General features: G+C 39.8%; 1 protein-coding gene across 6 annotated transcripts in view; it reads left to right on the forward strand.

The window, feature by feature from the left end:
- Nucleotides 1-17597, forward strand: part of RPS6KC1 (ribosomal protein S6 kinase C1) — a 93595-nt gene that overhangs the window by 50301 nt on the left and 25697 nt on the right. For all 6 annotated transcript variants that reach the window (XM_049833552.1, XM_049833554.1, XM_049833555.1 and 3 more), the window contains 3 exons: nucleotides 197-289; nucleotides 12544-12591; nucleotides 14175-14307. In XM_049833552.1, the coding sequence (XP_049689509.1) occupies nucleotides 197-289; nucleotides 12544-12591; nucleotides 14175-14307 (274 nt within the window). The remainder of the gene's footprint in view (nucleotides 1-196; nucleotides 290-12543; nucleotides 12592-14174; nucleotides 14308-17597) is intronic.

Consider the following 17597-nt stretch of genomic DNA (forward strand, 5'->3'; position numbering starts at 1 on the left):
TTATTTACTTGCAAGTTGTGGGGTTTTTTCTTTTTTTTTCCGCCCACTAAGGACAAACAGAAAACTTCTCCTTTCATCTTCACTCTCTCTGATTTATGATAAATTTAGTTTCCTTCGGCCTGGCATTTGTTTCAGCAGGCAGTCTTCCTTCAAGTACCACCCTGATTGATGTATAATCTTTGATATCTTCCATTAGCCTCCAGGATCACTAAGTTCAAGGCCCTCTTGGAACCTAAGGAGCCCTGCCGAGGAACTGAAGGCCTTCAGAGTCCTTGGGGTGATTGACAAGGTAATTCTTCAGTGTCTCTTCAAGAATTCAGTCATAAATCGACTGCATGCTGACATTTTGTCTTTGAAGCTGTGGATCTTAAGGATATGAAACAAAAGGGGAAAATGACTCAAATGCATCTGCACTTTAAAATAACAAAAGTAGAAGAAAAAAGGCTTTTATCTAAGCAATTCATGTAAGGTCATGCAAAATATATTTGAGGTAAAGGATAAGGTACATGTTTGGTGGCATTCAATAGGATGAGGCCTGTTTTTTTGAAAATGAAGTCATGGTTACAATACTGGGGTAAGGATGAGTTGAAATGTTTTCAGTTGAATAATCTGGTGGATACTTGAAATATGGAAGGGTAGAAATTCCTACTTTTGAACTGTCACTTGAGATGGGGGCTGGGGACACACACGACTGTTCTCCTTCCCTGAGAATTTGGAATTGGAATCCTCCCCCAAGACAGAGATTCAGCAATGAAGCCAAGCTTATTTTTGACTTATGCAAATAACGTCTTCCAAAATCCCATGCTAATACCCTTCTGTAAACAGTAAAGGACCATATGGATTTTTTTCAAGCCTAATTAAGAGACCAGAAGAATTGCTGCATTGTTTTGATAATGCTGATTAGTTATCACCTTACCAAATACTTTTAAGATGATGTATTATTCAGCAATGTGGCAGTGGCTAATGCATACTGTAAAGGCTCATTTCTTTTTTGCCGTGCCAATTCCTTCATGCCTTTTGAAAGTTCCTTGTGTAGTCCCTGGTTTGTGCATGATGTACTGATGCATGGTCAATGTATGTGTTTGTCATGTGCATCAGAAAACCTGTAGCTGGTCTCTTAAGGTCTGTATTTCTTGATTTCTTTTTCTTGTTGGACTGAATGTAGCTATGGGGACTGATTTTTTGTTTTTCTTTATCTGTTTTGTTGTAGTTATGTGCATAAGTTGATAACGTCTCCTCAGAGGGCTATATACATTAGGTATTATGGTTGTTTTTATGGCACATAAAGCTTTCTCAGCTCTGACTTCATATTCATTGTATTTTCTTTCCTCAGTTGTAAGTACAAAATTTAGCCTCTGTTCCACTCTGTATATGTATCAGAGAGACAGGTTGGGAAAAGAACCTGTCTGTTGGATTAGTAGGCACTAACTAAATTAGTAGCCACTAAATGGATGTAGTAAGCATGGACTTTGAATTAGTCTGACAATGTGAGGCTGCAGAAGTGTAGCACATGAACCAAGAAAGACCTTTTTGGTATCTTTGTTCTTATACAAGAATAATGAACAGTGACTGGAGAAGATGCTTGATCAGAATGAAGCTTTTGGAGTCCTTGGTGTTATCAGATCTCCTAGATCTCTTTGAGCAGAGCTCTAGCAAGCATCCCAGGTGTGAGCCGAACATGTCTGGATCTTTGAGGCAGAGTTGGGGAGAATCAGGGTTCTGATGGTGACAGAAATACAAGATCTTAGTGTTGGACATTGTGTGCGAGGAGTAACAGGCCCATGTATACAGCTGTTATGCTTATGTGTAAACAATGTCATAGGGATCAGAGTTAATGTTTAATTATGGTATGAAAAAGGGAGCAATATTCTTTAAGGTGTCTTTGTACTCTGCGTACCTACTTCCAGATTCTCCTTATTACGAACTTAATCTTATTCTGAGTATGCTGTCTTTTTTGTGTATTTATAAGTGTTCGTAAAGTTGTGAGGCAAATGAAAAGCTGCTCTAAGCCGAAGTTTCATTTGGTTTTATAATGCATACACAAAATGCATGTGAATATGAAGCAAACGTGTGCACGTTCACCTGTGTGCTGGAGACAATGTCTGTGCCTTTGGTTTAAAGCACCATCTCACTTCCTTCCTCGCCATCACTGTTCTTTGCCTCCTTTTCTGCTTGCATATGCTCTAAAGCTCACATCATGGAGAAATCCAAATAGATGTGTAAGCATCCTCACTGGAGCCAAGCAGATGACATAGCATGTTTGTCCTTGAAAATGGATTCTGATTTTCAGGGCCAGCGTTGAAGATGCCATGCTTTTGGGCACAAGTCTGTAACTGATTCAGCATCACACAGAGTTTTGCTTGAAAATACTCTTCTCCTATGGTAACCCTGAGGTAGCTGCTTCTGTTTCAGCAGAAAATGGGTGTGTGGATAGTAATGAGCCACTGGCGTTTTTACTGCTGTCTTGCCTAATCCTGCACAAGACTGGTTTAAACACACTGACTTAAAAATGGTGGTGGTTGGTTTGCGGACTTGCTCTTGCACTGCTGCTTGAAGCTCAGAGTTGTGTGTGCCTGCTACAGTGCTACCTTGAGAAAATAATCTGTTAACCTGCACTCCATCAAATGCTGAAAGGTTCAGTGCCTTCCCTTAGAGTAACGTCAGTCTTTGTTCTACTTTTGAAGCCTCTTGAAGTGTTTTGGGTTGGTTTCATTTTCACAGACAAAATGCTTGTTGCTACCTGAAATTCTGGGTTTTTCAAACTATTTTAGGCTAGGCAGAATGATTAGACATTGAATTTTAGCTTAGTTTATTCCCAATGTGTTGTCTTTCCCCCTTTCTTGGCCTTTCCACCTTCCTTGTCACCTGAATAATTTTGCTGTGTTGACCGTTTTCTGCTGAATCTGAGAGAGTTGGAGATCGTAGCATTATTAAACTCCTTAAAATATCATGGAAATTCACAGAAGAATGACCATATCCATGCCTCACCTCCCAGCCTTCTGCTTCTGCTCTCATGCAAAGGCTGTGATATAAATCCAACTACTTTAATAGACCCAATGTCGTGGTTTAACCCCAGCCAGCAGCTAAGCACCACGCAGCCGCTCACTCCCTCCCCCCCATCCAGTGGGATGGGGGAGAAAATCGGGGGGAAAAAAAAAGTAAAACTCCTGGGTTGAGATAAGAACAGTTTAATAGAACAGAAAAGAAGAAACTAATAATGATAATGATAACACTAATAAAATGACAACAGTAGTAATAACGGGATTGGAATGTACAAATGATGCACAGGGCAATTGCTCACCACCCGCCGACCGACACCCAGCCAGACCCGAGTGGCGATTCCCTGCCCCCCCACTTCCCAGTTCCTAAAACTAGATGGGACGTCCCATGGTATGGAATACATCGTTGGCCAGTTTGGGTCAGGTGCCCTGGCTGTGTCCTGTGCCAACTTCTTGTGCCCTGGCTGGGCATGAGAAGCTGAAAAATCCTTGACTTTAGTCTAAACACTACTGAGCACCAACTGAAAACATCCGTGTTATCAACATTCTTCACATGCTGAACTCAAAACATAGCACTGTACCAGCTACTAGGAGGACAGTTAACTCTATCCCAGCTGAAACCAGGACACCCAAGATGACCTACGCTTTGCTTGAGGAAACCAGGTTTCTTGAATTCTGCTACTGCTGTGTTTGCTCATTTCATGGTGTCGAACGTTAACTAGGTGGTGTTTGCAGGTATTTTATGTGTTTATTATAGGAAGAGTCTACCTGTGAGTAGGTTTCTGAAAATTGAGGTTTAATCTAATTATAAAGGTGGCTTTTGTCCTGCAAATGTTTTTGACTCTGAGGTGCTGCTGGTTGGGCAGCAAAGCTCTTGTTAGTGTTACCAGAGGTACTGCATTGAAAACAGGCTAATATCTAAATATTTTAGCTACTGTTGTCACCAAACAAGAATGATCAATTATTTTACCAGTTCATGTACCTTAAAGTAGAAAACTTCTTTTTGGAATAGCAAAGATTTTTGCTTTCAAAATTTGCCTAATTAAAAATCGAGGTTGCAGATTCTCTGCTGAGTTTCTGCCCTAGGCAAGTCTTTCCTTTGAAGCTACAACTGGCCCCTAAAGAAATGACTTTGTTATGGTGCTGCTGGATACCTTCACAATGCTGTTTCAAACCCAATTTCTTATTCTTTAGAACCCTCTGTTATTTAGATTCATTCAAAAGATTCATCTTGAAAGCAGAGTGCATTAAGTAATAACTATGCCTCTGTAACCAATGACTGTCTTTTATGTCTTTTCTATCCCCTCCCCTGGTCCTCCATCAAGCCACATTGTCTGTGTTGGCACTGGTGTGACTGTGATCAGTTCTTCCACAGATGTCTGTACATTTGAGCTTGTTGTTCAATACGCTGTTTGTTGAGCTTTATTATACAGTCTGAAACCTTACAAAAATACTTTTATCAGAGCTGTGCTAAAATTATTTTGTGAGTTTCTGAAGAGGATTCTAGAAGTAGCTAACTTCTTTTCTGAAGAACTGGAAGCAATTCTGTTAATATTAAATATAGGTTATTTTTTGTGGCTGTCGTGCTATTGCGAGAAGTCGTAACTTTGACGGTAGTACGTTTTGATGAACTGATCTTAGAAATATGCAGAAGAACTAAATCAGTATTATTAATTATTTAGAAAGTGTGATTACTACTTGTTTACTTGACAAGTGAAAGTGCCAAAAAGTGGAAGTACATAGAATATGTGTAGAGTTTGCATGCATAATCTGCAGGCCCATTGTTGAATTCAAACAGGTTACGATTAGTTTTAATTAAATGAATACCCATAGTTACCTATGTCCTGTTAGTGTTTGTTAGAAACTTAAATATTCAGCATTTTATTTTGAGATGAGGTTAAAGACTGTTGTAGTTGTGAAATTGAGTTGACCATAGCAGGTGTTTTCTCTCACCTGGCTTTCACGTGCACACTGCCAAGCATCTTTAGGTCATCTTACAGATTTGAATGAGTGGCTGTGTGAACATAGGAGGTGTGGGGAAAAGGGAGCTGTAATAAACAGCACTATCAAGTATAGACATTCATTCTCATTTCATTATGATGCTTAGAAACTGGCTGAAAACATGTTACAATGAATTCAAATGACTATCAAGTTTTCCTCATCCAAACATGGCATAAAGGAAAACAGCAGTGGCAAAAATGGTTAAAAATTGGAAACTGAGTAATAATAGTAACTATTAGTACAAATAAAGAAACTTTTAAGAGCTCCTTTTATGTTTTGATAACCCTTTAGTTTAACTGACCTGCCAAGTCCTGCAAAATCAAATCAACTACAGAGTCATTGTCAAAACTGATTTCTTGGCTCACTACCTTCCTTTCCCTAGTGCTGCAGGATTATTCCTAAACTACAGTCAGACTTCAAGCCCCAAGTAAGAAAGCTGCTGAACTTTAAAACGCGATCTCTCTTCCAGCTAGAAAGAGTCCTGTCCCTTCTTCCCTGCCCTCAAACACCTGTCACTTGTTTTCCTGAAGTCTTTACATTTATACCAGTCTGAACTTTTCTGAGCGTTTTGTTGTTATAACCCTTAGTCAGTCTCTAGTTTCTTTCTTGCCTCACGAAAATTTCTTTTGACTTCAGTGAATGTTTTGTTTCATCTGATGTAAAACAGTCCTAAGATTGGATAAAGTAACGCAGATTTTGCCCTTCCCTTTATAAAACAGAAATTACATTACTGAATATTCCAGGTGCAGCTGAACTATATGTCTGTTCTGACCTCCACAAAGAAATAATTTAGAGATATTTTATTTTAAACCAAAATTATTTAAGTTTGTCTTCCCAACTCTTAGGAAGTTCTTTAGTACATAATTGGTGCCAGGCAATTACTCTGTGATGCTGAGTGGCATTTCATATTGTAAACTGTATTCTCTAGTAAAATCTGCCAGATATATTTTCTAGGTTAGTATTTCACCATTGTCATTTGTTGGCCAGTTTTAGTTTGCACTAAGAAAGTGGACTTTCCTTTCTGTTACCAACCAACTAAAAGTATTTGAAAACTCGAATTTGAATATATGCTCCTTTTTCAGCACTTGCGTTGTTTAAAGCTGCACCATTTGTCTTTTAATATACTATTATTGCAATTCATAGAATATAGGAGCTGTAAGTTCCTTAGAATAATGGTTTGAAAGGAGGAATAATTGCAAACTGAAGATAATTCATATTGCACAGGTACAAGGATAAGCAATAATCGCATTTTTCATACATATTAGCCAAGTGTAATCTCTTTTTATAACGACAGAGGGAGACGAGTGAGGGTCTGGGTGGTGTAATCTGAAAAGTGACAAGAATAAATCTGTGTTAAGTAGATCTTTTAATCCTGCTAGCCTTGACAGCCGGCACAGCTGTGGAGAGTGGGGGTAATTGCACGCCTGCTTCTGCCTCATCACCGAAACTGTGCCCTGAGTGCGGCACCCAGCCGTGCGCCAGCCCCTGCTAAGGTTTTCTTGCAGTCCCAAGTACTCATGCTAGGATCAGGTGACCAACTTGTCTCATTCCTGGTTGTGTGTCACTACCCGTAACGGGATTTTCCAACTGGTGAGGTAAATGCAAGGAGAAAAATCCTGGGTGATCATCTGACACATCTTCGAGTTTGTAGGACTTTTGCTAGAGAATCTATCCTATGATAAGAGTGCATTTGTTTAGGCGATAAGGACCAGAATTAATAGGTGGCCCACTGGTGATATTATTACACCATGTGTTTTCAGTGTAGAACGGCAATTTAATAACAAAATGGAGCTGGTTTTAAAGTAATCCCTTAGCTCTGGTGTGTCTTCAAAACTTTTCTGGTATTTGGTACTGCAGTGAGAGATCCTATTCCATTTCCTTTGATCAGGCACGAGGTATTTTTCAACCTGTGTTAGTGAACTTAAAGCCACGTTTTTGTAAGCAAATGTCTTTTGAGGTGTTTATTTTGATCAGTGTTAAAACCTGCTCAAGTAAATAAAAAGCACAGGTAGGTTCTGTGCCATGTCCTGAAGGTGTGGAGACTGGAAAAAAATCAGTATTAGATGCTGGGTAGGGAAGAAGGGAGGGGAAAAAAAACAACCAGAAAAGAAAGGGGGACTGGGGAAGCAAATGTCTGCAGTGTGATGGAGGACTGCATTTATGTTAAAGCCACCTGCAGCAGAGCAGTACATTTAGAGCAGTCCTTAGTTCTTCCAGTGTTGTCCCTCGCGACCTTGGTTGGGTGCTCAGTAGGGTGACTAATGGTTCACCACGTTCTTTTTTCCTGGTGACTTGCCTGTTGCCTGCCTCTGGGTTTGTGATTCCCCTTATGCTGACTTCTGCAGTGTTCCTCCAGTCTCTTATCTCAGGGCTTTGATGCATATGTTCTGAAGGTGGCCACCGTGACTTTGGGTGGCAGCAGATGGTAAACCTTCAGGCTGCCACCGGCTATACTGGTGTTAAGTTGGAAACTTAACGTTTGATGAAGAATCAGTAGTGCATATGAAAGAGCTTTTACTGCAGAAATATCTTTTAATTAAAAAAAATTAGCATACTGAAACATTTGCTAATTTCTGTGCATTTAAAGGATCCTACAATTAACTGTTTTCTTAAAGCTAGACTATGGTTATTTACCAGGCAGGTTTTATTTTATTTTTCTCCAATTAATTGTACCTACTATATTGAATTGAATTGAATTTATTTTCCACTAAGCTGTTGGATACACTGTAAATCAAATCTAAGAAGCTAATTTTTTTAAGTAGCTGCTGTCAGCATCAGAATTAACCCTTGACTTAGGAAAAAAAAAAATCACAAGCAGAAAATCCTATGTGGCGTCATGGAAGGGTATTGCTATCTGCCACTTTACTGAGATGCTGTCATGCAGTGCTGCTGTGTTCACTTGTTTTTTGGGACATGCCTGAGAGCTCAAGTGCTTGTACAAAATAGGGATGTCTGTGCTGCTGAAGACACTTACATTGTGTATTTATTTGTGACAATTGCTATTTGCCTGTCAGTGGTTTTGGCTATGCTGAGGTTGTCATCAATGCAGAAAAATAGGGAAGGAACAAATAAGCAACAGTGCCGTAAAAGCCAGCATGATAAGTAGACCTTGACTCTGTTCATATATTAGTATTACAAATAGGATTTTGCCTTGTCTTCTTTTGTATCTCAGTCTAGTTGCTGAGTGCCCAGGAATGCCCTGCTGTGCATTCTTTTCCCTCCCCTCTGAGATAGGATGCTGAATGTAACAGCCGACAGCTCATTGTTAGGAGGTATTAAATATTACAAGTTACACAGTAGTCATCATCAGTGAAACAGGTTCCATCAGCTTACGTGAGCTAGGAGCAGCCTAGTCTAATGCGAGCATCTCTGTGTGATCTGCTCTGGAGAAGAACAGAGTTATGCCATAGGGAATGCTATGTGGAATCCAGTTTTGTCCCATCGTGCCATTAAGGTGGAGTCTTGTCACTCTGCGTTTTAAAAAGAAATCTTGGAAAAAGAATTACTGAAGCACTCCCTTTTGCAATGAGAGAGAAGTGTGAAGGAATGCAAACAGGAAAGACTTGTTGGGATACCACTGCTATCTAGAAATTGGCTGTAAAGCATGAGGTGAGGAGAATAAGTTGGCATTTGGGTCAGTGGCAAGCTTAGTGTTATGCACTTCTGCAGCAGCCTGGTAATGCATCCGAGAGCTGCTCACCTTTCTCTGCTTTGGGCGTGTGATAAAAAGACAAGCAAATGTGCTTACAACCGTCTCTTTCCTGAACTTATCCCTTCCTGAAATGTCAGTTTTCTGATAGTGATTTATTCATTCATGTAGACCTTTAATTATTTAAGTGAATCTGGTTAAACCACCTTTTTGTAATATGCATGCAGACTCCCTCCCCTTGAAGCAGGTTTTTGGTTTGGTGGACCATGTAAAGCTTGTAGTCTATCAGGGCCAAATGGAGCACCACTAGGTGAATATCTGAAGTTACTTTTATGGCTCTTCCTGGGCTTCTTAAGAGTTTCTTTTGAGGTAAACAGTCTTGCAGAAAGGTCACTATTAAATCAGCAAAGAAATAATTTTCCATTAAATTAAGTGGAGCTGTAGATGATAATCACTGGGAGAAGGTATGATGCTTGATGGGAAGGAAAAAGAAAGAAGCTGGTTAGTAAGACTGGTTAGTCCATCTAGGTGGTTATCCTCAAAGGCACACAAATATTATTTGTTGTTATTACAGTTATAAAACTGTAGCTGCTACTTTCATTTTGATGTTGTAATATAACAACAGATGAAGCTAGCCCTAAAGGGACCCGTTGTCTGCTTTATTTGCGTTAGTGGTAGTCATTCTATATGTCGTCTTATAGGGCAAGGGCTCGGTAATCTGTTCTGTTACACCATATGCTAATACAGTGCTGATAAGCAAGTGTGAAAAATGAAAGGGAGGAATACATTAATTGTATTTGTGCAATAAGGTATGCTATCAAAGGTAATTATTTCATGACAGTTTTAGTTATAGCAGTTGTTTTATCATGGAATAAAAGATGGCTTTAGGAGCCTTTTATTGGAAAGACAATTGTATCAAATTAGTACCAAATTAGATTTTTGTCTTTATAAAGGTGAGCAAACCCATGAGCAGTTTTTAAATTGGTGTCTTCTACTCTACAAATGAACAAATCCTGTTTGAGGGTTAAAGAAGCTATTATTCTGTCCTTTATGCTGACAGCTTCATTACTGATTGGCCTACTGTTGGTATTAAAAAAATGTTTGGCTCCTTATGATCTTTGTGCATGCAACTATAATATTAATACAGACCACGGAACTGTTCATTAAGAAATGACTTTAAATGAGGTTGATGCTTGTAAATCTGGAGAGATACAGATGTTAAATGCTGCCATTCCTTTTCATATACAGCCGTATGGCTAATAATTTCCAAGTGGCTAAAGCTCTTGTTAGCAAGAGTGCTGGTGTGTTAAGAATGGCCCTATAAATAACTTTAAGAACTGAAGTTGAAGGTGCTTCTTTTAAAGACTATTGTTAACTAAACATTATTGCCAAACAGATGGAAAGCATTCACCAGCCTGATGTTTTTAGGTCTAATTATATTATCGCCAGTCCTGTACGGCTCAGTTGAAGAGGTGTATCCAGAGGCCAATTTATAATCATTTAGCCAACACCTGTTTGGGAGATATTGACAGTCAAAGGGCACATTTTAAAAAAAAATCACATATGTTCTCGTATTTATTGCCTCAATGTGAACAGTGTCTAGTTACAAACAAACTTGGGGGAAGAAGGAAAGTGACTGTAAACATGTAGTTTTTTCCAAACCATTTTTATCATCTTTTGGCACCTCTTGTAAAGTAGCTTTTATTTTTCTCTTGTTCTTTTGGTTTACTTTATTGCTTGTTTGTTTCTTTGTTTTTAATTTTAATTTTATACCTTTTGGTTCAGCAAGGATAACAAAACCAGTTTTACAGTTATTTATTCAGCGGGTTTCCACTGTTTCTGGAAGCCCCAGGTAAAAGGCCTGAAACGTTGTTTGGCAAACTCAGTCGCCTGGGTACACTTGCCTTTCCTTACCGTGCCCTTGACATGGAACCTGGGTGTCATTCCTTTGTCAAAAATCTCAGTAACACCAACTTCTGTTGACCTTTTTTTTTGGCCAGAATATATAGAACAGCTTTTAAAATTGGGTGCAACCCTAGTAAAAGAGGAGGTCTTTGAGTTGGAGAGGTGTCTGTCACTTCATTTCTTTTGGTGAAATTTGGCAAGAGAGAAATTATTAGAAAAGAGTTCAGTTCTCCTCCTCTTGCTTGAGACGCTCAGGGGTGCAATGGTGAGAGATGGAGGGCAGTTTTTTGAATGCAGCCGTCCCAAAGAGCAAAGGTTGCTTTGCTGCAGCCGCTGCCTGGGGGAAGCCAGCACGACCCTGCCCTGAGACCTCCTGTCCTGGCCCAGCCGCTGGGCCTTTTGCACATCTCCACCTCGCCTCACTGCAGGCACTGCTCGGCACGGCTGTTTCCACCGTTGCCTTGGTGTGGGGAAAGTCAGCGTGTCAACCTGGTAAACTCCACCCTTTCAGAGATAGCAGGGCATGACTGCATCGCTGGCCCCCACAGCAGGGAGATGAGTGAGACTGTCTTCTGTTGTCCTTCTCCGGTCACCTGATGAATCCAGCACCATGTTACTCCTGACACGTCATTCCTCTGCAAGAAGTCTTTTTTGATGCAAGCTGACTTGGTCTTCGCTGCATCTAGGCTATTGACTTGGAGTTGCTGCATCTTGTCTATTGAACTCAAAAGTTTGGTAACCCCAGTGCTGGCATTTGCAGCCCTTTAGGTGTTTGATTTTACAGCCTAAATATTTTGGTATAACTATGTGAATACTTGTACTGGAAGTTTACAATGTCTACTGTAAATAAACAGTGAGTGCACACTCTTGTTCTTGTTCCTGGAGGAGGGTTGGGCTTGTGCTTGTACTGCTCGTGTGGCTGTCTTGCAGCTGGTGCTTTTCAAGTATGTGTGTTCTTGGATTTTGAAAACAATTAATTCCTGAGCAGGGTGATTTGAAGATGGGAGATGCAGAGGGTTCCAGCTCCCTAAAGATGCAGTTTCCCGAATATATACACACATGTCTATTTTTGTCTGTTTTGTTTTCAACACATAAATAAGTGGAGCTTGCTAAGAGGGTAGTCATTATTTAGTACTTCTCTCACTGCTGTGCTGTGTTTAAAGTGCTTTCAGGAGAGGTGATGCACTCCTAACAGAGATGCTCCCTGCAGCTGTAGGTGTTCTCTCGGTGGTGAACTCATCCACTGTTTTCTCCCTGTATAAACCCTCTGGGTTTTGTTGTTACCTTAATACTAGTTTACAGTAGCAAAAAGGGACTTCCTTGCAGCCATTTCTGTTGTGGCTTATGAGTGCTGCAAAACAAAAATGGCAGTGGAGGAACGATGCAGTAGTGACTGTAAAGTTGATAAAATGTTTTTTGTGGACTGGGCATGTATGTGGCCAGCTTTTAGTTTAGCTTCCTGGAAAGCAGGTATGTAGCCACACTGCAAAAAAAACCCAACACAAAAACCCCCTCTGGTAACCCCCTTGTAGGCAACACATTTGATGTATTGAAAGCATGATGGAGAAAAGCGTTGTACCAGGAAGGTAGGTACAGTGAGGATTTAAGTGAAATGACATAGGAAAGTAATGCTATGTGAAGGTTACTTTTTGTGCTTCATTGTGTTGCTACTATTGCATTTCTGTAAATTGGGTTCTGCCAGATTATTGCTGTAATTATAAAGTACTGGTTATTTCTGTTAGCAGGTTAGAATTCATTTGTTAAGTTAGCTGATTGGGAATCAGGTGACATTCTGGTAGTTCTCTAGAGATCTATATCGTTGATCATATTTCTTTTCTTATCAAATATATGCTGCAGGGCTTTAATTTTTTTAAAATCATTACTTATATCGCTTCCTTTGTAAGAATATTCAACGTTAGATTTAAGAACTGTGTTTTGTTAAGTTACTCATCTGAATCTTAAATATTTCTCTGAATACTTTTTGCTTAGGTTTTGCTTGTAATGGACACTAGAACACAGCAAACTTTTATACTGAAGGTGAGTAAAGTCTTCTATTACTCCTCAAAACAGTTCGGCCTCCTAAATTACACCACTACATAAAGATCAATTTGCATCTAATGTATAAAGTCATCTCTGTGATATATTGTTATCTTAATACATGTATTTCTATTACGTGCACTGGAATTCTTTCAATTGCTTTCCCTTCCTTTCTCTGTAACATCTGTAGTGCTCAGGTGTGCTGGTTTACTCACTGGAGTTGCCACAGGTTATTGAGGTCAACACCTTAGCAGGCTTTGGTAAAGAATCACAGTTTCAATGTGCTGCTTAAAACATCTGTAAAGCCCTGGTTGCTTAGGACATGCGCAGGCTGCTGATGAAAGTGAAAATTCTCCTTAGGCCAAGTACATGCACAACACTTTGTGTTTGGTCTTCCCTTAGCTGAAGAATATGATACTGGCCAAAGTGGATTCTGGATGAAATAGATGACTGGTCTTACTCAAAATTGCTTTCCTGTGTTTTACATCAATAGGCTGTGAAAACTGAATTTAATGTTATGAAATGATTGAATTAATGAATAGTTAATTGGTCAGAATAAATTTTTTTACATTACTCTTCTGTGTTTCAGAAGTGCTCAGATCAAGATCCCAATATACTCGGAGCATCTGTGATGCTGAGAATTAGTTTAGTATGAGTATTGTTATTGTGGCCATTATTTCAGGCTCCCCTTGACATGAATTCGACTGCTGATGGGAGGAAGGGTTGAAAAACTGTGTCCCAAAGATGGAGCTCTAATTAGTTGGTAACATTTTGTAACTTTGCTTCAGGTCTGGCTCACAACCCTGCCTTAACTTTGTGCATCTGGCCTTTGAAATTGTTTGTCTTAAGTATGTGCAGGGTACAGAAAACATGTTTGTTCTCAGGAAGGATTATTTGTGAATATTGTATATTAGAACTTCACTTTATCTAGTGGCAGATAGGGTAACATTGAATTTCCCATTTAACTTCTTATGTTTATCAATATTGTAATAGGTCACACTATTGACATAATTTTTTTTTCCTCTATCTCCTCTCCCTTTCTCCCTCCCACATCAATTTTTTCACTTCTAGCAACTTCATCTCTGTGCTACCTCCCAAAAATCATTACCTCTCAAGGAGACTAATCCCTTCCTTTCCTTTTTGTTGTGGTGGTTGTTGTCTTTAGTAGAGTACAATGGAAATGTGAGGATTACCTGTAAGGCTAAGGCATTCTTTTGTCTTTAGAACTTGAACTGAATTTTTTTAATAGTGTCTTTTGGTCACACACAAAAATAAAATTTTAAAAAAAGGTCACAGGGAAATAACTGAGTGTCATCCTGATGACTTAGTTTGAGAGAGATTCTAATAAAAACATTGACCCATGTAATTGATTTTAATGGCAGCTTTGTGCCATCTTCTGTTCTCTGGAAATGCGCCAGATGCCATCAGCACAGCCTCGGGGGACCGAGGGGCATAGAGCAGCAGATGAGTGGTTTCTCTGAAGCCCAGAGTAACTCGGATAGATTAGTTTGGTTGATAAACACAGAGCACAGCATGCTCCAAAGGCAACTGAGGGTACAACTGACCTTTTTGTTCTCTGTCAGGGTCTAAGGAAAAGTAGTGAGTACAGCAGGAGCAGAACGACCATCATTCCCCGCTGTGTGCCCAACATGGTGTGTCTGCACAAGTACATCATCTCCGAGGAGTCTGTCTTTCTTGTGTTACAGCATGCAGAAGGTTTGTCTCTCGTTTAAGTATATTGCTGAAAAGAGTCAAAGGTTTAAGTTTTAATCAATGGTACATTTCATTGTCAAATTAATCTCTTATATATCTAATTAAAATATTTTTAGTGTGCCTAAGAGATGTCATGTAAGACACCTCACTCCCATCCACTGTCCCTCCCCCTTTCCCCCCCCTCATTCTGCGGTGGATCCGATTCCTGTTTCAAATGGCTTCAAATCCTGATGGGTTACTTGAATTGTAGCAATATTGAAAGCTTCCAACTGTTTATTTTCTACAGGAGAGTGAGTGCTTTGACTGCAGCAACTATTTGCATTTACAGTCTGTATTTACTATCTGTATTTACAGTCATCTCTCAGAGATAAAGGCTTTGGCTACTTTTGTAAACTTTGGCTAGTAAATCTTTTTAGCACCTTACAGTTAAAATGACAAATATTTACACAAGAATTTAAAAACTCTGCTAAAAAACATGAACAATTGCCTATTGGTTAATATTACATAGTTATTCTGATCTGGATTTTTAAGAAAATAGCTAGTGGCATCACACAGGAGTTCAAAGTAGAACCACAGAGTTGTGCCTTCAAACTATTTATAAAATTCCTCTTAAATGTACAGGGAACAGGTGGCACAAAATAATTACATTTTGATTTTTTCATCTAACACCTGGATTTAAATATTCCCTAAATATAATTACCCGTATTTGTTTAGAATGAGTGCAGAATATAAATTTTGGGATTGCTAATAGTTCTCTTTTTAGGAAATGTTAATAATTCAGTCAGAATGGATGATGTGAAGGAACTAAGCTAACTGATAGAGAAGATAATTTTATCACATTGAATATTATTTCTTTTTTTCCTAATAACTTAGATTTTGGCTTTTTCATGAACAGCTTGTCACATGAGGCCAGTTAACTTTAACTTTACAACATGAATGGCTGTTTCTGCTATGTGTGACTTAATTTTGCCATTAGCAGTGATGCATGAAGAAAAGCCTCATGTTACAATACTGCCTGATGGTGATCTTCAGGGTTTACAGTGCTGCTCTGTACGATGCTACTTTTCATGAGGTGTGTAATTCAGCAGAATAACTTGGAGACTCTCACCCGAAGTGTAATCTCCACATATGCTGGTACATTTTGTTTGGAGAAATAACATTTCAAAAAAACCCCAACCAAAACCCCAAACAAACCCTCAAATAAAGGAACGCCAACCCCCCCCCCCCCCCCCCCCAACCTTGTCAGATACCAAGTGGCCTTAAGCCTAGCATAATCAAAGGATTAGAGACAGGATAAAATAATAATTTAAAAAACCTGTTCCTAATATTTCTGCAATTTCTGAAGACCTACAGTTTTGCTCTTCAGGAAGAATGTTCCTTCTCAAGACACATGGAAAACTGGGTGAAGTAGTGGTGGAATCTAGGGGGGAGTAGTGGTCAGAGGGAGAGAACAAAACTTTTAAGGAACGCTTAATGTGACCAGTTGACAAAGGTGATCTCCTGAAAGTGATAATTTTATTGTGACAACAGTGATGAAAAAGGAGACATTGCATGATCCGAGCCCTTTCATTTAAGAAGAAACCTCAGCTTAACATTTGGGATGGATGGAGCGTTGTCCTTAAAAACGAATGACTCTCTCCCGGTCATGTTTGATATGGTCACAAATCCAGTGAAATGTGCTTGGTCTGAATGCCTTGCTCTTACCAATGTCAGCTGTAACATGTTCTGAGTTCTAGGGGAGAAGGATTTTTAATTTACTAAGTGCCTTCTAAATCAGGTTTGTGCAACACGCAGCCTTGTGCAGCACCCCATGCCATTTGTTTGATCTGCCAACAGTGAAGGGGGTATCTGTCAAGCATCCTCATGTTGGCTGGCCGGGCAGCAAACATATACGTGGAAGCAGCTACAGCTCATGTTGCCTTTCTCCCAACTGTGGGTCAAAGCCATGCAAGTAGGAGACATGGGAGGGAGATGGGTTATTTTCAGGTGGAGTGGGGAGAGGAGGTGCTGACGACATATGAGTGCTTTCTAGAGGTAGAGCTCTGAAGGGGAACAGGGATAGGGAGCATGGGAAGAACTGGGGAGCATTGCAGAGAGGATGGAGGACTGGCAGGCTGTGCTGGGGAGGAAGGGGAGAGCTGCGGGGACTGCAAGGGATTTTGATGTGGGTGAGGGCTGTTGTTGGTGATACATGATACATGGGTTCACTTGACTTGGACACTTGTCGGTGTAAGTTACAAACTGCATAGGGTTTTTCCTCATTTTCTGATAAAGCAGCAAGTAGTTTGGAAATGGATTCACCTCCGTCCTTGTTTGCAAACCATTAAAAAATGATGATGTGCTATAAGGACTTTTCCCTGATTATCAGCCAATTAACAAGGTTAGTTGCTTTAAGGATAGTCCCCAGCTTTCATAAGCTTACTGTCTGAGCTCAGAACAGGCAAAGGAGAGGAAAAGGAGTGACATATTCTGTTCTGAAGAGGGATAGCTGGGGTACAAAGTGCTGAGTAAATTGCCCGAGGATACAGATTAAACGCATATTGCAGGTGTAGGGCCTAATCCCAAATCCCTAACTGGGGCAATAATTTTGTGTTGCTTCTGAACTGCATGGCCTGTGTACCTCATCCTGTCCCAGGAAACTGATGCTGGAAAGTGATTCAGGAAAAAAGCTTCATTTTCTAGGTCTACATGAATAAAGCATGAATAAAAATAGGGCTAAAGTTATGCTGTACTATATGCAGGTACTGGTCTTGCTCACCCCACTGATGATGGTCTTGATCACATCAGTCTTGTGTTAGTAGCACTCATCTTTAAATTACAAGGATAATAGTATCAAGAATCCCTATAGATAAAGCTATCGTAAAATTTCATCCATCTCAGACCAAATATAAATAGAGAAGGTGCTTGTAGTTAATTGTGGGAAAGGATAAAGATTTCTAGGACAGTAGAAATCTCATGGCCACAGTTGGAGGCTTCAAGGGTATCTCAGAAGCATGAAAGTCCATGAAGTTATCTTGTAGCTTTGTTGGAAAGCACTTGGCAAATTCTAGTGTGGTAGAGAGCCAATCTGATGTTAATAAGGCCTCGCTTCTTCTTGGCACTAACAACTCCAGAAATTTTAGAAACAGATGCTTCAAAAATAGGCTGGGGGGCTTCCATGGGACATCAAAGTTTAAGTGGCTGTTAGAAGCTGTCAAATCTCTTTAAGCATAAACAAGCTGGAGTTCCTATCAATCTGGAGAGCACTCAAGAAACTTCATGCTGAAGAGGCTTGCTGCACACAGGAATTGATA

This window comes from Accipiter gentilis, chromosome 30, assembly GCF_929443795.1.
Source record: "Accipiter gentilis chromosome 30, bAccGen1.1, whole genome shotgun sequence".
Classification (NCBI taxonomy): domain Eukaryota; kingdom Metazoa; phylum Chordata; class Aves; order Accipitriformes; family Accipitridae; genus Astur; species Astur gentilis.